This window comes from Rhinolophus hipposideros, assembly GCF_964194185.1.
Source record: "Rhinolophus hipposideros genome assembly, chromosome: 7".
In the NCBI taxonomy this organism is placed as follows: domain Eukaryota; kingdom Metazoa; phylum Chordata; class Mammalia; order Chiroptera; family Rhinolophidae; genus Rhinolophus; species Rhinolophus hipposideros.
Window position 1 is genome coordinate 91,916,974 of NC_138053.1, and position 20,299 is coordinate 91,937,272.

At 40.5% G+C, this 20,299-nt stretch overlaps 1 protein-coding gene across 2 annotated transcripts in view; it reads left to right on the forward strand.

The window, feature by feature from the left end:
- The window catches only part of DNAH5 (dynein axonemal heavy chain 5), a 241,550-nt gene that overhangs the window by 52,918 nt on the left and 168,333 nt on the right, over positions 1 to 20,299 (forward strand). For both annotated transcript variants that reach the window (XM_081054213.1, XM_081054212.1), the window contains exons 3-12: positions 2,146 to 2,230; positions 5,664 to 5,824; positions 6,992 to 7,213; positions 9,596 to 9,733; positions 10,476 to 10,652; positions 11,269 to 11,382; positions 11,978 to 12,085; positions 14,382 to 14,504; positions 15,023 to 15,238; positions 19,157 to 19,264. In XM_081054213.1, the coding sequence (XP_080910339.1) occupies positions 2,146 to 2,230; positions 5,664 to 5,824; positions 6,992 to 7,213; positions 9,596 to 9,733; positions 10,476 to 10,652; positions 11,269 to 11,382; positions 11,978 to 12,085; positions 14,382 to 14,504; positions 15,023 to 15,238; positions 19,157 to 19,264 (1,452 nt within the window). The remainder of the gene's footprint in view (positions 1 to 2,145; positions 2,231 to 5,663; positions 5,825 to 6,991; positions 7,214 to 9,595; positions 9,734 to 10,475; positions 10,653 to 11,268; positions 11,383 to 11,977; positions 12,086 to 14,381; positions 14,505 to 15,022; positions 15,239 to 19,156; positions 19,265 to 20,299) is intronic.

A 20,299-nucleotide genomic window follows, 5' to 3' on the forward strand; every position in this document is an offset into this window, starting at 1 on the left:
TTTTCTCTGCCAACCAACCTTACTTGCTAGCTGCAATCCGCCTTGCTAAATGTAATCCACGCTTGCTAGCTCAGCCACCATCTTCTTGCTAGCCCCCATCTTCTGCTAACGTAGCCACAACAGTTATATTAGTGGCCAATGGCTCACTGGTTACAGCTGATGGCCAACCAGCCACAGCTGATGGCCATCCAATCACAGTTGATAGCCATTTACTACCTGAGCCAGTACCTTTCCACGTGCGGCCGAGAGTCTGGAAACTGCACTCCTGCCTCTGTTCTACAACGCTCTGCTATTATCTCATTTAATCCTCATAATACCAAGAGGTAGATAATATTATTTGCAAAAAATGGAGGCATTTTCTGCAAATAATATTTTTTGCAGGAGACAAGGTCACATAGCTGATTCAGTTTTGGAGAGATTGTTCTCGAAGTGGATTGCTTAACTCTACCTTACTTCCAATTTAGACATCTGGATTTGGGATAATGCAGGTGGGACCAATGAGTAAAAGTTCGGAATTGGAAGAACCCCAGTATGACCCTGAGTTATACTGCTATGTCACAATCAGGACCCAGGAATGTCAAAACCTGGCGGTTTAAAGAAAGCATCCTGGCTTAGACTTACAAGCATGATTAGAGGGGCAGTTCCAATACTTGGCTTGGAAATTAATCTCATGGAATGTGTTTTAGTTATCCCCATAGCATTCTCAAGCAAGGAAATGTAACAAAGGAAACAGGGCAACTTGCTTTTCCTTATATTTCATGGTTTTATCTGTGACATGATAGAAACTGAAGGGGGCTTATTTTCACACTTGAATTTTTCAGGCTGGAAAATTTTTATTTTTAAAAATAAAAATTTTTTATTTTAAATTGTAAAATACACATAACATAAAATTTATGGTGTTAATCATGTTTAAGTGTCCAGTTCAGTAGTTTTAAGAATATTCACATTGTTGTGTAACTAATGTTCAGGATTCTTTTCATCTTGCAAAACTGAAATTCCACACCATAAAACAACTTTCCATTGCCCCCTCACCCCAGCCCCTGGCAACCACCATTCTACTTTCTCTCTGTAAATTTGACCACTTTAGATATCTCATATAAGTGGAAGCATATAGTATTTGTCCTTTTAGGACTGGCTTATTTCACTTAGCAAAATGTCCTCAAGGTTCATCATATTGTAGCATGTGTCAGAATTTACCTCCTTTTTTAGGCTAATTAATATTTCATCGTATGTATGTACCACATTTTGCTTATCTATTCATCTGTCAATGAACAGCTGGGTTGTTTCTACCTTTTGGCTAGTGTGAATAATGCTGCTGTGAACATGGGGTACAAATATCTACAAGACTCTGCTTTTAATTCTTTTGGGTATATACCCAGAAGTGGAATTTCTGGATCATACAGCAATTCTATTTTTAATATTTGGAGGAACGGGTATACTGTTTTCCATAGTGACATTTTACATTCCCACGAACAGTACACAAGCGTTCCAATTTCTCAACATCCTTGCCAACATTTATTGTTTTCTTTTATTTGAGTCTCCATCAGATTTTATTCTTTTTCTTTTAATTTTAATTTGATACTGTGCTATTGGCTATTTAAAAGAAGCATTTTCATTGGTAGCAGGCCAGTCGGCAGACCTCTACGTGTCCAGTGAACCTCATGGATGGATCTGAGGTCCAGGTTGCTATTGGCTGGACTCTTCCAGAGTCACATGGGTTCTCATGGCATTTTTTAGTGATAATTGAAGTTTAATATTAATAATTATTTCTAGTGAGTTAGACTAGGTTTTGAAAGGTTTGTTCTCTCTTTCTGATCTGCAATTGAATGCAAATGAAACACTCATCGATATTTATATCTGCGTTCAACAGTTCAACATGTTAGGAAATTAGCAAAAATGGAGGGGCAATCTCTATTTGCATATGTAGCAAATATTTTTATGATTAATTGAATTACTTCTTTGAATTCAATCTTTACTACATGAAGCATTTATTCTTTTGTGGTTTTTATGATGAAAAAAATGAGATGTCTTCTCCATGGTTTGCATAAGGTGTAGTCCTCAGGTAGGAAGATGATCGTAAAGGCTGATTTCAGAGCGCTTTCTAATTCAGAACAAAGTCCTTACCTTGCCTTTTCTTTTTCCCAGATTGAAAGAATCGATCAGCTTTTTGCTGTTGGAGGTCTTCGTCACCTCATGTTTTACTATCAGGATGTGGAGGTAGCAGAAACAGGTATCCAAATTGGATGTGACAGAACGCTGAAATGTGTTGTTAGATTTACTTGAGGATGGCGCAAAGCACAAAGCCACTGTGAGAGCTGAGCAGGCCTTGTACACTGTCACCTTGGGAGGGGGGACGGGCTGGCTGATGCCCAGTTTCCATTTTCACCTCAAGGAAAGGGGACAGATCATGGTGGGTATTTAGCTTGGTTGTTTTACCTGTATTTGGAGTAAGTTTTCCTTTTCAGGCTGCGCTGGTAATTAAGGAACAATAAACTAGTTACATTTTGAGACTTCCTTTCCTTACATGGTAGTTCATTTTATGCAATTATGTTCTAGAACTTCTTGTGGACATCTGTTGCTTCTCTATATAGCCACTATTTATTTTTTACAGGGATTGTTGCCAATAAGCGTAACACAAGTTTTCCAATTAAATATCACATTATATTTATTTTCTACTGACTCTGATTCAAATGAGCAATATTGAATGATAAATTTAGTCATTTTCACTTAAGAAAAATTTGTAAATCTTTGTGTGGATTCAACTGGCAAATCCCATTCTACTTTTATGTGGATTCATATAATTTTAAAGCCAAACAAGGGATATAAACAAATATATTATGATTGCATTAAAATATCATATGCACCCTTTTATTACCTTTTTGAAGAAAGGGAAAATAGTTACTGCTGTTGGTGTATAGTATGACTTTACTTTTTTGTTTAAAAAGTGTGGAAATTATGCATGCATACCTTAAATGACTGGCATTTTCCCAAAATTGTCTACATGATATTTTATTGTCAGAAAGTTCATTATATTTTGAATGAAAATTCAAAATAATACAGAAGTTTTGTATTCTGTCCCAGGTTGCAAAACTCATGGAATGTTGAGTTCATCTATCAACTAAGCACTGGGTGAAGTTGGCTTTTGTGTATAAATTTTATGTCGAACAAGAAAGGTTTATGGGACGTGAACATAAATTCTAGTTTGCTTCCCACTCCCCCTTTAAACCTTTTCAGTGGGAGTAGCTTGTCTTCTGACCTTGGATTAAAATTCAGATAATCCCATGATTTTTCTGGATATTCTTGATTAAGAAAAATTCCTATGGTTGTTTCAAATTACAAACAATCTCAGTTCAGAAACTAAAAACATCCCATTGATCAAAACTAGTTGATCTAAAGTTAAATCTAGTTAATCCCTGGCTCTCTCCCTTCCTCCCAACCCCTGTCCCCAGCAAGGGTCTCTGCAGACTGATATTTGCAGTGGGAGAAGAACATATGGTTCTCTGCTTCCTCAATTTAACCTCCCACACCCCACCCCTGTTGTCTACATTGTGTTAACCACAGTTTCTGACTGGTCAGGCATGAAGTAGGGCAGAGACAAGAGGTAAGAGGTGGCAGGAAAGTTTCTGGTTGACTGGCACTGTCGTGAGCTGGCTGACCTTGCATTCTCTGGGCCCTTGCTGTTGTGGGCATTCTGCTGGGTTCTCCAGGTGTGGCCCCTGGGAACACTCTCACGGTGATGGGTTGTCTTCCAGGAGGCCATTGCCCTCTGCTTGTGTATTTTGGTACCATGTACCACACTGGCTTGCTCTGTGCTGTCATCCTTCCAGCACTTCTCTTGAGATTTAAGATGGCTCAGGCCCACTCTCTTTTCAGTGGGGTCCCATCTGCTTCCCTAGAAACACTTCCACTTCCTGTCACTGCCATCAGTGGACATGTTGCCAGCTGCCACTTCAGCCCCGCTTTTCCCTATCTGTCCTGTGGCTTGCTGAGTTTAGATTTCTCGGGGAGGTGTCATATCCCAGTCCAGTTTGTCCCTGAGCTCCAGCAGACACAAATCAGGGTCTTTAGGTGGTTGAATTAAAGAGCCTATTTCTTCACTACGGTGACCAGTGGTCCTGGTTTGTCCAAGATTTGCCCAGTTTTAACACTGAAAAACTCATGTCTAGGATTCCCTTCAGTTCTGGGCATACCAGGGCAGTTGATCACTCCTTCTTGACCTAAGTGTAAGTGGAAGCATTCCACACCCATAACCTTTGCACAGCACAGCCGTTCTCACAAAACCCTTCCTCAGTCCACACTCTCCTAAGCCTTTTGGATTCAGCTGTGGGTGAGATGTTCCATCATTTCTAGGACACCACTTTGAAATTTCTGCAAGATTTTTTTTTTTTTGCCTTAAACTCTCTTTGTTTTCTGATATCTGTCAGATATTGGTACCTTGGTTGAAACTTCTACTTTAACATCTTACTCATGAGACCCAGGTGATATTTATAAGAAATGGGACACCATTTTGAATGAGAGAGAGAGATCTTCTGGTTACCTTTCTTGGAGGGGTTCACTGTCAGAGCCCCAGTGCAAGTCTCTAGCCCAGTGCCACGGGAGCAAGAGGCCCAGGCAGGAGAGGATTCTTCAAAGGGGTTCTAATCCCATGGTCTTAAGATTCAATCCCCTCCCCAAACCCCTCCCTGAGCACTGTCCTCCCACCCCAGTCATCTTGCTTGAGCTACCGATTCATTTGGAGATGTAAAACTTTCTTAGACATATAGGGCACAGTGGAATAGCTCAGAGCATACTCTTTGTATGTAAATGATCCTCTCATGAGTTGTGTGCTTGGACAACCAAAAATGAATTTTCAAATAATAATGCTTAGTCAGCTAGTATTTTTTAGGTGCTTTTCTAAGGGCTTTACAGATATTAACTTATTTAATCCTCACAACAGTTGCAGAGGCTGGGTTTTAGCATTATTATTCCCATTTTTCAGATGACAAAACTGAGGCAGAGCCATATTAAGTAACTTGCCCAAGGTCACATGGTTAAGCAGTGCAGCCTGAGATTGCCCTGGGACTCTGACTATAGAGCCCGCACCACTCATCTTGCACTGCCCTGCTCCTCGAGCAGTGAATTGAAGGGCCAACCACACCATGACAGATAACAGGCAGCAGGGGCAGGTGGAGGTCTGGAGTTTTGTAGTTTTAGCTGGTTTTGATCTTGGCTTTGCCACCTGTTGGCTGTGTGACTTGGGACAGGTCCCAGCTGCCTTCAGGGTCATAGGCAGTTTTGATAATGTAGACAAGGTACCAACGGAGAGCCTGACACACAGCACATGCCCAGAGATGCTGTCTCCTCCCTCACCCCTTCTCACTGCCCCCGTGGAGGCCCATTGCAATGGAGACAACTTTTGCAGCTTCAGCAAGAATCTGTTCTTTCCTATTCCTGCTCTTCCCATTCCTGTTTTTTCCTGGAGCAACAATTTGGAAATGAACCTGTGACCTGAGTGGGATTAGATCTTTTTAGGGCTCAGTCTAGTGATTATCCAAGTGGTGGACCTTCAAGGGCACCTGGGCGAGCCAACATGGCAATATTTTACCAAGGAAACTTCACTTCAGGAGGCGACCCTGTGGATTACTGATAGCATTTGTGAAACGAAAATTCTTTTGCCTTTGTAGAACAACTTGGCTCTTCGGAAGGAGTAAATCCTGTTTCTGGAAAGATGAAAAAACCTAAGGTGTTCGTGACCGAGGGAAAAGATGTGGCTCTAACTGGAGTGTGTGTGTTCTTCATCAGAACTGACCCTTCCAGAGCTGTCACCCCTGAGAACATTCACCGGGTAAGGGGCGAGAGAAATCCTTAGCCCGATTACCAAAGATCACGTAAGTCCCACCGAAGACATCCATCCCTGTGGAGACAACCATTGTGCTCAGTAAATATGTAAAAACACAAACAAGTGTTTTGAAAAAGCTTTTAAAGCAAGCGATTAAGAGGACATTTCCTTGAAATCTGTTGGGTAAGAGGACTTAATGTCCAATTTATTAACAACATTTGATATAACATTGTGTGTGTGTGTGTGAGTGCGCATGTGCCCAGTGAAGTCTTTTAAAGAGAATTCCCCGCACACAACTTACTGGATGGCAATTTTCATACATTTAAAGTAAGATTTATAAAAGCGAATATGTATGTATGTATATAACTTTGTTTTTTTGTGTGCAAAATAAAGTTCATCTGTCCATGCCTCCCCTGCCCTCAGTGGGTGGCTTATCTGCTTGGAGCAAATAAACTGGTAAACATCTTCTCTGTTTATTTCATGCTTTCATTGTGATGATTGCACTTTAGAATGGCATTAAGCTTACGTCTTAACTAGGTGAAAATAATGATTTACTGGGTTGAGAGACTGACTATACAAACAGACAATGGCCATATATAAAAATAGAACTTGGACATATAACCTGCAGCAACCTGCCCAGGAAACTAACCCCTATGGACAGTAAACAACTCAGGTAGCCAGCCTGCTATGTCAGACTTGCAGGAAACAATAACTTCTGTAACCACTGGCCAAAATGGGCTTGATTCTGGACTTTCAGTCTCCCTAATTTTTGTCTGTACTTTCAGTGGGCTTCCCTGGGCCAGCCAGAGCAATCCAGATGTGCACCCCTCACCAATCACATAGGGTGCTTGCTTCTGGCTAGCCGGCCGCCAGCTTTCCCGGGCCAACAGCTACCAATCAGGGCACCCCTGAAGCCATCTTGAGACTTCCATTTTCTCCATTATGAAGCTTTTCCACTCCCCTGCCTGCTTTGAGTCTTTGCCGAACACAAGTGATGGTCCTGTCTCCCTTGTTACAGCAAGCTGGGAGTTAATAGTCTCTGCTTTTGTCATTGGACTGGTCTTTGTTTACTTCCACAGGCTAGCTGGTTAACGAACAACATTCAGAAGTGACTTAGCTATGTTGCGACTGCAGGTAATTTTTACAGTAAAGCATCTCCTAATTGTTTTCCAGGAGGTGAGCTTTAATATGTTAGATGCCGCAGACGGGGGCCTGCTCAACAGCGTGAAATGTTTGCTGTCAGACATCTTCATTCCCGCTCTCAGGGCCACGAGCCATGGCTGGAGCGAGCTCCAGGGCCTTCAGGAGGCGTCCAGCATCCGGCAGGAGTTCTTGAGCTCTCTGGAAGGCTTTGTGAGCGTCCTATCGGGTGCGCAGGAGAGTCTGAAAGAGAAGGTGAGAGCGAATAAGTTATTCCTTCAAAAATGATCAGATGGTGAACAAATCAATGTACAAGTGTGTAATGTTTCCCTTAGGTGGTCTTAATTCTAGTACCTTGCAAATTTAGAAAAAAAATTTCATGGGCATTTTTATTGCCCCCTCAAGATGTACTGGTGACTAGCTTTAAATTCCTATAGTTTGAAGCGATTAATGCCTTAGGGGTTCCATAGAAATGTTGGCTGTGATGGAAGAGTCAGTCATGTCAGATGTGTGACTGCAAAGACAAGGGGATGAAATGCTCCTGGCATTGTTGTGTATCCCAGAAGGAAAGGAGTTTGGATCCTGTGTGTGTGTGTGTGTGTGTGTGTGTGTGGTGACTGGTGGATGGTGGGTGGTGGTGGGTGGTGGTGGGTGGTGGTGGCGGTGGGTGGTGGTGGTGTTCATGGGTGGAGGGTGGTGGTGGTGGGTAGGGATAGAGGAAATCCTGAAGAGGAGGGAGGAGAGAGGAATTGACACAGAGAGTGTGGTCAGGTCTTGTGGTTCAGCCAGTGACCAAAAGGATCTTCAAGAATAAGTTTGGCAAATGTGATTCTTAGCTTCCGTAAAATTTGTGCTGTCTAGGAAGCCTGCGTTCGTGGTTACTGGGGGTACGTGGCAGCCCAGAAAAGGCATGTATGGGAGAAAGAGGCATGGATCCCGTGATACCCATGACAGTGTAACACTCATCCCTCTCTAGGGAGCATTGAGACCTACTGGGACCTATTGGGATATTGGGAGGGAGAGACGGGGCTGTTAAGCTTCCTAAAGAATATGGAATGGGGGAATTGAGGAAATTTCATCAAGACTGGGGCAGGATAATTCCATCTAACGTGAGTTATATGAATAGTTAACCATGATTCATATGAACAATTAGCAATGATTCAGGCGATAGTAAAATGCAAGTTAAACCAAATTGAATTATTCTACCTAGAAAAGCCATGCTTTCATATGATTCCACATCATTTTGTTGCAGAGGTATTTAAGAAGTGGGATGGATCCCCCACAGAACGGAGACAGTCCCACTTCATGAAGCCCAGAGCCCTAGAACCAAGGAGCCCTTGAGATGTGGCAGGTGGAAGGAGCAGAGTGGGAGAGGTTGAGGGACCAGGTGTGCTGGAGGGATCTTCTGGGTTGGGGCAGCATGAGCGAGCACACAGGGCAGTGGAGCCGTGTGGCTGCCCCAGTGGGCGTTCAGGGCTCTGTCAGAGGGTAACAGTGTGAAAACCAATCGGGAGGCCACGCTCAGGAAGCACAGAGTGGAACCTCTGAGCCCCATGTTGAGGGGTGGAGGGGCAGCAGAAAGCTTCTGAGTAGGGCTGGACTTGGGGGCCAGGACTTGGGGGCCAATCAGAGTGGCAGGGTTTTATTAGGGAGCCAAAGGCCAGAAACAGGAAATCTTGAGGAGGCCGTTCAGGGGCTGCAGTATCCCGTTGCCAGGGACACAGCCTCCCCCCGCAGGCTGGTGTGAAGGGAGCAGAGTGGTGCCCTGCACTCTCCAGCCTGCACTGCCCCTCCTCCCCCATATCCATCTCCTAGCACACTCTTTCGTTTTGCCTTGATTTACCAAGAAGCCTTTAGGGCCTGGTCTTCATGAAGCAGCTCCTGGGCCATGTTGGCGGTGGAGGGTGAAAAATAGCCACACCCTTTCTTGCTGGTTCTGAACCATCTGAGAAACATACTAGCTCCGCTATTGGTAAAGTGGGATTGGGACTGAGATCCGAATTTAGAGACTCACAGTGCCAGGGGCACACTTACCAGAAGGAAACTGTCCTTGTTATATGTGGAGGTCCATTTTGTTTTATGTGTGTTGAAAAATACACTAGGTTTTATTATCAAGTCAAAATCCAACACACCTCCTTCTCTACCCCTTTCACCCCCCACTAAAAAACAAATAAACATCTGTTTGCCGTTGAATTTGCCAACTATAAAGATGTTACTGGGTAAGGACATGGGAGCCTTTCCCTCTGGATAGTTTCAAAAACGAATGTGATAGTTTAGAAATTACTCCTACCACCCTCCCCCCCAGTCAATTTCCTTGAAGCTTCCCCACTTCCTTTGGTCTCATGAGTTGACTGTTTAATATCCAAGTTCCCTATTAATTCCCAAATTTTGTGCTGTTACGACTTTCTGTCCACTTCAGTCTTTCTTTTTGACCCCAAATTTGACCTCAGAATCCATCTCTGGGGTGGTGCGCTCAGCGTGTGGGAGGACGGTATTTTTTGTCTCCCTGTGGTGCAGGATCTTTGTTTAGAGAGCACGCTAGTTTAGACTAGAGGATCCCCTTAAGATCCTCCTAAGCCGAGTGTGTGTGTGTGTCTAAAAAGCATCACCTTATTATTTAATTTTCATTTTAACTAGGTGAACCTTCAAAAGTGTGACATATTTGAACTGAAAACTCTGAAGGAACCGATAGACTACTTGACTCTAGCTAATAACCCCGAGACTTTGGAAAAAATAGAAGGTTGTATGAAAGTATGGATCAAACAAATAGAACAGGTAATTTCCAGAAACCAAACTTCAGTTCCCCGTGGCTGAACTAACCAATGGAAGAAGGTATATGATATGCCACTGACATTTGCCTAAATATTTTACCATAAGTCCCTGAAAAGAGGAGAGGTTCACCTGGTTTTAATTTATAGTCATTAGTTAGGAAGAGATAGTAAGAATCCTACGAGGTGAAAGTTAGTGCCTCTATAGACTTATAGAACTAGAAGATGGCACTGGGCTCTTTTTTTTTTCAAGGCATAGTTTACTTTGATGAGAACCTCTACAGAAATACAGAGTTTTCTAATTTAGTGTGCTCTCCCAAAGGGAGCTTGAGACTTAACCTTAAAGAAATATTTTCAGAAAAGTCCTAAGTGAAGGTGGACATTACATCAAAAAGCATGCAAACACATGAAATTAATGAGTTTAAGGCATGGAGGTTGTATTGCTTTCAGGTTATGCAGTAAGTGAAAATAGCCGAGGAAACTTTCTGAGGTCAGGTTCTCCAAAAGTTCATTCGAGCTCCCTAAGTAAGTGGTTTTCAGTTAGAAACAAGTCAACTAAATTTTTGTGGAACTTTTAAAAATGCAACCATGTTAAGTCAATTGAAGGCTGTCATTCGAAGCATGCAAATGAATGACAATATAGCATGACTCCAATAGCGTCATTTATTTATTTCGGTAGTTTTTGCTCGCGTATACGTTTATTTCTCTAGCCCTACTTGACGGCTCATGTTTGTCCTGGGCATCTACAGGTCCTGGCTGAAAACAATCAGCTGCGGAAGGAGGCGGATGACCTTGGGCCCCGCGCAGAGCTGGAGCACTGGAAAAAAAGACTGTCCAAGTTCAACTACCTTCTGGAGCAGCTGAAAGGCCCAGAGGTGAAGGCTGTGTTGGCAGTACTCGCCGCCGCCAAGTCAAAACCTCTGAAGGTCGCTAGCCGTTTCTGTTTTCCTTTATGAAATGGGAATTTCACATCATAGAGTCTTTCGGGTCGTTGAGTAATTAGGAACAAAAAAATGTTATTATACCTTCATGAAGAAAAAAAAACTTTTAAACTGGATACCACTGCCCTTTTAGAATTTTGGATACTGTGGAAATAGCCTTTGAATTAAAGATATTTGTTGGTTAATGTACCATCTCTGGAGTGGCTAAACAAGAATATGGGGATATAGGAAAAGGGAGTTCAAGTTAGAGTAGATGGAAGAGAGAAAATATGGGGGTGAAGTGCAAAGTGGATCCAGTCGCCCGTGGAGGAGAGAAGGTGTGGGTTGAAAGGGAGGTGTTGCCCTCTTGGTACTCTGTCTTAGTTGTTGAGTAAATTGGTAAGAGAAGGCCTGCAGGAGATACCTTTAAAACTGTAGTCAAAATTTACAGTTGCTTATCCGTGTGGCAATGTCCTTCACCCTCTGGATTCAGTTTTATGCAAGATGCACAGGACCCACTGAAAGTCCCACCCAAGGGACTGTGGTGACTCTTAGCAGCTGTTATATTGGAAGTTCCTCTATTAATAATTGCATTAAAATTGCTTTCCTGTACGTTGCTTAGACGTGGCGGGAGATGGATATTCGAATCACTGATGCAGCTAATGAAGCGAAGGACAATGTCAAATATTTGTACACACTTGAAAAATGCTGTGATCCCTTATACAGCAGTGACCCTGTGAGTTAAAGATTTCTACTCTCTTACCTGCTGATGGCTCTTCTGTACCAGATGAGTTGAGTGTGGAGTTTGGTTTGTAGACACTACAGTCTGTGGGAAAAGTCTTAGAAATCTCTTTTGATTCTTAAGAAAATTACAGGTATATACACACGTGTATATATCTATCTATCCATCCATCCATCCATCCGCCTGTTACCTATTGATGTATATTATATTTTAAAAAATTTATTGCATTTCATTAAATATTGCAATTGATGTTCTGGGCTACATTCAATGAACTGTGGGAAGAGTCATTGGCTGGTGTTTTTTGGATCTTTTAACTTGAAGAAGTGCCTGCTTTTATTGACCACAAAATTGATTAAGACAACCTTCTTGTCATTAGTAGAAAGGAAATGTATCTTGTATTAAAACAAAATTTACTTAACTGGATATGATTAAAAAATAAAATTATTCTTAAATATATTTATGTAAAGTGTTATAATGCATAATATTTTAAAAATTTAAGTAAAAATCTTAGCTAATCTTTATTTTAGTGAAGATGGAATGATTGCACTATTAGAATTTGGTCCCTGGAAACTGTTGTATTGTTTTCCAGATATCCATGATTGATGTTATTCCTACACTTATGAATGCAATTAAAATGATCTATAGTATCTCTCATTACTATAATACCTCTGAGAAGATCACCTCTCTGTTTGTAAAGGTAAGTGCATAGCATAAAGTCCACGGTCGCTTATATTTCTTTGCCAGTGGTCAATTTTTTGGTAATTAAAAATTACCACATTACCACAATCCAATGTTTATGTATCTTACAATAAAAAAAGCTTAATCTCTCAATAGAGATAGAATTAAGTTTATCTGAGAGGCCGATTCTAACAAATCATAGTGTTACTTCTCAGAGTAATTATTATAATAAATATTGCGTAATTCTTATAATAAAAATGGGAAAAAGATTCTTTTTGGAATTTAACCTCTATTTTATTTGGCACATTATTTATTCCCACTGGATACATTTTAATGAAGAAAAACTATATTTAACTCTCTCCCGTTTCCTATTTTACATGCCACTGTACCAAATTTATTTGATGCCACAGTTGTTTGCTTGATGTTGTTAGAACAGTAATCATGGTAATAAAAGCCACTGGCTACGTCCCAGTCATCCATGAAGCAATTGTAATGATTCTGCCAAAAAACATAATGTTTAAACCTTATGCCCCAACTCCTAAGTGTTTATGGTGAGCATTGTTGCTTTCCCATTATGAATGGTCTCTAAGAAATAAATGACTTTTTCATTACCAAGGCAAAATTTTAAATGTGGCATTAAAATAGAGGAATTTTCTTTTTTGTTTTTAATTCAAGTTTATTGGGTGACAATTGTTAGTAGAGTTACATAGGTTTCAGGTGTACAATTCTGTGATACATCATCTACATATCACATTGTGTGTTCATTACCCAGAATCAGTTCTCCTTCCATCACCACGTATTTGATCTCTTCTACCCTCATCTCCCATCCCCCTCAACCCTTACCCTCTGGTAACTACTAAACTATTGTCTGTGTTTTTGAGTTTTTGTTTCATTTGTACTCATCGGGACTTATGTTGTGAATGCTAATGCAGCAGGAGTCATGATTTTTCTTGGGAATAGGGACATCCAGTCTTGAGAGCTCAACGGGAAACTCTTCCTTGTGCTCTCATGTTCAAGTAGAAAAGAGGGCACCCCCGAGATCCTTTCCCAGCTTCCTCACACTGTAAAACTACATGTTTGAGTCTGGATAGAAGGCTCAAAAGTCAGTTTGTGTTATTACTCTAGGTTTCATGCATGGTATTTGCAGGTCTTGTTTTTGAGCAAAACTGGGAGACCACCATTTATCTAAATATCAAAAGCTTTTCATTATGCAAAATTTGAAGCAGGAACAAAAGGAAAGAGAATTGTATACCGAACCCCCCCGTACAGATTCAGCAACTATCAACACACGTGGCCAATCTTGTTTCACTTACACTCACAGCTGTTGCACTGTAAATCCCAGCCACCATACCATTCCATGCACACAGTAGTCGTCTCATTTTCCTTTTAATTTATTAAAAAAATCACCAGGAAAATTCTGAAGTTTTTTAAAAAAAGTTTGGGTGGATGAATAAAATGTTAGCGGTCACCTGTACTAGCTTTACTCTTTTCTCTGTTGCCTTCTCCTTTTGACTTTGCTACAGACCATAGTGGCATGAAATGATCAGGGTGGACAATCCTTTTATGAGGCACTTAGAAACTGGGAGTTAGATGTTAGAACAGCTACCTATGCAGATCGGGGACACTCTCAACAGCTTGTAGGTTGGAAAGTGAGTCATTTCTTGGTTGGTTAAGACATTCATCCTGTATGAACCAGGGGGCCCGAATTATTGATTTTTCCATGGTACAGAATTTCCAACTCTGTAATTTCATAAATGATTTTGACACTATAAGTATGAAATCTGAAAAAGTGGCACAAATAGAAGCAGTGAGGATAATGATGGTTGCCAGGGGTTGGGGGTGGGGAAAGTAGGACGATGTCGATCAAAAGGTACAAACTTTCAATTATAAGGTGAGTAAGTTCTGGGCACCGAATGTACAGATAGCAGCTGTAGTTAATAATACTGTATTGTATAGCTGACATTAGCCAAGACAGTGGATCTTACGTGCTCCCAGCACGTACATGAAAAGGGATAACTATGTGAGGTGATGGATGTGGTAACTTGATTGTGGTAATCACTTCACTGTGTTTATTAAAGCATTACATTGTACACCTTAAATATAAACACCTTTTATTCATCAATTACACCTCACTAAAGGTGAAAAAAATGGGGGGGCCTAGTGCTTGATCATGACTGCTTTGGAAACAAATATATCCAAAGCTCAAGGTCACAGGTTGTACACTCTGAGAGGTAGAAGAGTAAAGGACCCTGTGGTCCAATTTATAATTGGTGGCTGTTTTATGTACCTAACACCATTTTTTTGGAAAATTCCAGGTGACCAATCAGATGGTATCTGCATGTAAAGCTTACATTACCAACAATGGAACCGATTCCTTATGGAGCCAGCCGCGGGATGTGGTTGTGGAAAAAATATTATCTGCAATTAAACTTAAGCAGGTAATGGTCAGCCTAATAATATATTTGGATAATGTTTCATTATTTTTATGTTGTTTTGGCCAATGCATCCTAAATTATTTAGGAATGATCATGTTATTCGTTGACAAAAAGAACAGTAATTCTTTACTGTTGAGAAAATTTAGTGTTAATAAGCCTTCCCAGAAAATTTATCCACTTATTCTATCCCGACACCACACTAAGAACGGAAGATACAAAGATGACTACGGTGAGGTAGTTTTCCTTAAGCTTCTAGACAAATGGGGAGATAGATACAGAGTGAGGATATTACTAGCGTGATGGGACCAAGTGTGAAGGCTACATCACTTTAGGAATAATTTGGATTTTTCTAGATTGGAGGATGGGATAAGAGAATCTTCCAGGCTGATGGATGAGTGAATGATGATGCATGAAACCGAAAGGGCAGTTCCTCCTGAGTTTTGCCATCACTTTCGCTTAAGAGAATACAGTTGATATCTTTGTTGTTTTCCCTTTCTTCTGTGTTGCTGTTTGATTTTAAGGAATACCAGCGCTGCTTTCACAAGACCAAACAAAAGCTTAAACAAGATCCAAATGAAAAACAATTTGAATTTAGTGAGATGTATATTTTTGGAAAATTTGAAACCTTCCATCGACGGCTTGCCAAGATAATAGACGTCTTTACAACCTTGAAGACATATTCAGTCCTGCAAGATTCTAAAATTGAAGGGCTGGAAGATATGGTTACTAAATACCAGGTATTGTACTTTAAAACTAAATTTTCTATTCTTATCCATAACTGAAACTTTGATCGTTTATGCAAATAACTGTATTTAGAACGATTCAAATAGTTCATAATGTAAAATATAAACTCATGGTCCTTAAACAATAAAAAAATTAAATTAAAAAAATAAATTCATTTGAGAATTGTGTAATGGTGCTAATATGTTGTTTTCAGGTGTGTGGTTATGAGAATGGCTTCCCAATAATCTAAAATTACTCATCATTAGTAGAAGCATTTTCATTAGTAGCACAGAAAAATGTTTAACTATAACTTATCACTTCATTTATTCATCCAATAAATATTTGATGAAGCAAATGCTATATGTCAGGCACAAGTTGATACTGAGTTCTGGGTGGCATCAGATCATCTGTGCATTGAAACATTTTATTTGGACACATGTTGAAGAATAAAAGGAACTGAATTTTATCGGAGCTTTCCCATTCCTAGTTATTTTGATTTTTTTTTGGCACTGCCAGTTAGTTAGTTCTGCCCTCCCTGCGAGGCTTGGGGTTAGTAGCTGTTGGCTGACAATGCAGCCTGGATTGCTGCTATTGGGCGGTCCGACTGCCACACACTCCTTAGGCTCATATTTTTCAGGCACTGATGGAAGCTTGTAGGAGGCCAAGCCGGCCGGCACACGGTACTCACACTCAGGACCTTTCAGTCTAACACTGGCAAGAAACGAGGCACCAAGAGCACATAGGTACTGTGGGGGAGGGGAAGGGTAACAGCCTCACAGTAAGGAAAGGCTCTGCCTTAGTCTGGTCCAGCTGCTATGACAAAGTACCAGATTGGGTGGTTTACCAACAACAGCTATTTCTCTCCCAGTCCTGGAGGCTGGAAGTCTGAGGTAAGGATGCCAGCATGGTTGGGTTCTGGTGGCAGCTCTCTTCCAGTCACAGATGACCCTTCTCTCTGTGTCTTCACAGCAGGAGCAGAGGAGCTCTCTGGGGTCTCCTATAGAGGCATTAATCCCATTCATGAGGGCTCCACCCTCATAACCCAATCACCCCAAAGATCTCACTTCCTAAGACCTTATACCACCTCATGCTAATACCATTGGTGATTCAGTTTCCACACGAGAATTTGGGAGGAGGGGGAAACAAACGTTCAGTCCTTAGCCAGCTCTCTGCAGTGGTGATATTTTTAAACTGACAAGGGCTAACACGGAATTAAGAGTTTACCGAATCACTGGATGGACTGAAAATAATGGGCGAGAGATCCAGGAATGGTTAAGCCACCCCGAAGAGCACAGGTCAGGGAGGTTGGGAAGCAGGGAAGCTGGGAAGCCCGCCACCGCTGGGATGACTTCAGGATGTGCAGAACCGTGGGGTAGTGACCCAGGGATCAGAGCATGGTGCCTGCTGCTGCAATATGCCTCCCAGCACTCCGAAAACAGAGTGTCAGGGAGCGCGCAAACTAAGTAACCAGCAGTCACTTCCTACTTGAAATTGAGCCTGTAATTTACACATTGCACATACTTTGTTGGTGTAAGAAACGTCCAAACCTATAGAGAATTTATATGAGGTTATTGGAGTCAAACTGACAACAGAAGCCAGGCCGCAAGATCTCAAATGCTATCTGTTTTGATTTTTAACTGCTTTACTTTGTAGGGTGTGTGTGTGTGTGTGACTAATTCTAGTTTTTAAAATGGTCACAGCGATCTGATAACGTTTTGAAGATTTAAAAAAAACAATTTACAAACAAATGTGCTTTAAATTCTTCGTGTGGAGTAGTCAGTTTTTTCCTGTTCAGGGACAGTGACACTGAAGTTGAATTTTTTTTGTACTTGGATTTGAAAAGGATCATATAATTTATTGCCACACGTTGGGTTTTTTTGTGTTCTAACAGTTTAGGCCAATATAAAGAGTCTTTTTCATTTCTTGACTGTACCAGATTTTGGGAAAGGAAAAGCCCTTTTTTATATAACATGGAACATTTTAGGGGAATCCTGTGTAATGTGCTAGGTGGATCATCTATACTTTGAAAGTGACAGTTTTCCAAGACCAAGAGGGAATATATCCATTTATTTTCCAATTTGGAATCTATTCATTTTTCTATGAATGAAAAAATTACTTTGGAACATATTTCAAAGTTTATTTTTGAATGAGAAGTTGAACTGTACATTGCATTGCAGACAAAGATGGTTCTACCGTGACAAAAATACTAGGAAGAGAAATTGCTTTGAAAATTTAAAGTGAAATATTGATTAAAATGGATGTACCAGAGGATAGTGAGATAAAAGGGAGATGGTGCATGAAAACGTGAGGTGAGATTTTTGTGTGTTAGTGCCAGAGCTTCAAATGGCATTCATAGAAATGAAACAGGCTCCTGCCAACCCCTCCCACCTCTTTGCCTGCTTCTCTTCTCATTCCATGTTTGACAGACACAGGACAGGTCAGTTGAGTCCATTTTAGGGCTTGCAGGATTTTTTTTTCTGGAAAGTTCTGCATCTGGATTATCACATGGTTATTTCCTTTTTTTGGCCTCCAGATCTTGATTTAAATGATGCTGCTAATTAAATTTTCCTTGACTTCTGTTTCACTTCAATCATTCTTTTTCACATTACTCATTTTATCACTGTCTAAAATTATCCTGCTCATTTATTTGTGACTTACGTAGATTCTGACCCTTTCTCCCCCACCAAGGATGTAAAGTGCCCCAGAGCGGGGACATTTGTTTGTTCTGTGCATTCCTGTGTCTTCAGAGTTTACTGGCACAGAATAGGTGTGCAATAAATATCTGTCAAATAAATGATACAGTAGATTGAGTTTCATTATTTGGTTCAAATGTAGTAATTAATCAGTTAACTGATATTAAATATTAACTTAATCCTCTTAAGTGACCATTAAATCCAATCATAGAACAGAATTTTTTAAGGGCCCCATATCTTGTTAATTTTCACGTTAAAATGCAGACATGTAGCTTTTCCGTACTGCTTTTACACATTTCACGCAATGATGGAGATATATGTATATGTTTATACATATATGTGTGTATAATTAATAAATAGAACTAATTTTGTAGTTATAAAGCATGAAAGAGTAGGTTGCTTTAACTAGTTAACTTGATTTTAGAAGTTAAACAGTTTATACGCTTTCAACTATTAAGAGAGTTGAACTGATGTTTACATAGACACGACTTTGAGGAGGGGATTGCGGAAGGAGGCCCAACATTCTTTATAAAAATTATATGCCTGTGTCCACAGTGTGGGCTCCTGAATTGGAGAATGGCTTAGGACCTGGTTAAGCATGATCACAGAGCATTATAGCTCATTATTCAGAGCAAACAAAATTTGAGCCGCACAGATTTCAAGGAGATGAATTGCCTAATTTGTACTCTTGTAGTCACAGGGTGGCAGGAAGCAATTAATTCTAGTGAGTCTTTAGGTGGTAGGTTGTGGTTTGACATTTTATTTAAGACATTTGAGGCTTGGAGGATAGTGTTTCATCTGTAGATATTATAACTATTTTCTTTCTAAGCTTGTGTTCTGTTAAAGTCTTCCTTATTATTTGAGAACTGAAACTTTTCAATGAAAATATATTTTAGTAACTTTTACTCCGGGCTTTGCTTTTATTATTTCAGACGTGATTAGTAAGACGTTTTTAGAGAAAACACCGCTCCTACTTTTCAGATGTGGTCTTTATTTGAACGTTTTCTTTAAAAATTCATAAAACCTCATAAAAGTGTTTTCCAAATGATTTCTTTGAATGCAGCGGGCAACATTATACTGCTGTAATAAGCATTAAGCAATGTGAGTACCTAAAGAAATGGGCTCCTTTTAAGTTGCTTTTTTTGTAATGATTGTTCAGGTTCTGCCTTTAAAGGTTATTTTTAATTAAGTAATGCAAGAATATTACAATATTGTCTTATGTCTTTTATAACATTTCAGGGTATTGTTGCCACCATAAAGAAAAAGGAATATGATTTCTTAGACCAGCGGAAAATGGATTTTGACCGGGATTATGAAGAGTTTTGCAAGCAGACTAATGACCTTCATGTAGGTTGGGTGGTATAATCACATTTCTGTTGACAGTCGTGTGTTTCTTTTTTCCATTTTGTATAATGCTGCTAATCATTACCCATTCAGAAAGGAGAGGCATCTACATCATGGAGATGACTGATAGCAACCTCAGCCTGTGTTCTGTGATTTCAGATGAATAATTGAAGGCTCTTTTTCATAGATTAAAGGGTCATAAATATAGCTTTGGATAATGATCTGTAATCACAGACTTCTGCCTGTCCTCCATCTTAGTTCATAGAAAAGTAACTTTCATCTTCTGTTGAAATGTAGCATTATTAGAATATAGAAATGTGTTTCTGTTTGTTTGTTACCTTATAGCAATGATTATGACCAGAGATAGCTTAAGCAAAATCGTCAGCGATGTCTGGCAGATCCCACAGGCCTTGGCCTTGGAAACAGCACAACCAGGACTGACCCAGCATTTGGACCCCTCTCTCTTCCTTCTCCCTTCCCCACTGCCACCCTCCCCTACTCCCTGCAGACCAGCCATCTTGACTTCATCTTGACATATGAGCAGCATTTGGCCATCATCAGCTGAGAACATATCATAGGACCAACTCCGGCTCCAAATTCCTAAGGAAGAGGTTGGGTTGGCCAGTTCTAGTGGGTGCCTAGCCCTGGGCCTGTCACCTGTGGGGTCATGTGCTAAAAGGTGGGATGGGGCCCCCGGGATAGTTGGAGATGTGTGTTATCAACCCAGTAGATGTATATCATAATTAATATGCAGATTTCTTTATATCTCATTGAGGTACAAAATGGGTACCTTTCTGATTAGGAAAAGGAACATGGCCATCTTTACTTCTTTTCCAGGACTTTTGTCTCAAAAGAAATTGGTACACTTTAAGGGAAAAAGCTCCAAGGCATTTTTGGAGGGGTGGGTTCAGTGATAGAAGGTATCGTAATAAAACTAGCTAATGCTATATGTCAGGTACTGTTCTGAGCACTTTATAGGTATTAATTCATTTAATAATCACAGTAATCCAAAAAAGTGGATGCCGTTAGTACCTTCAT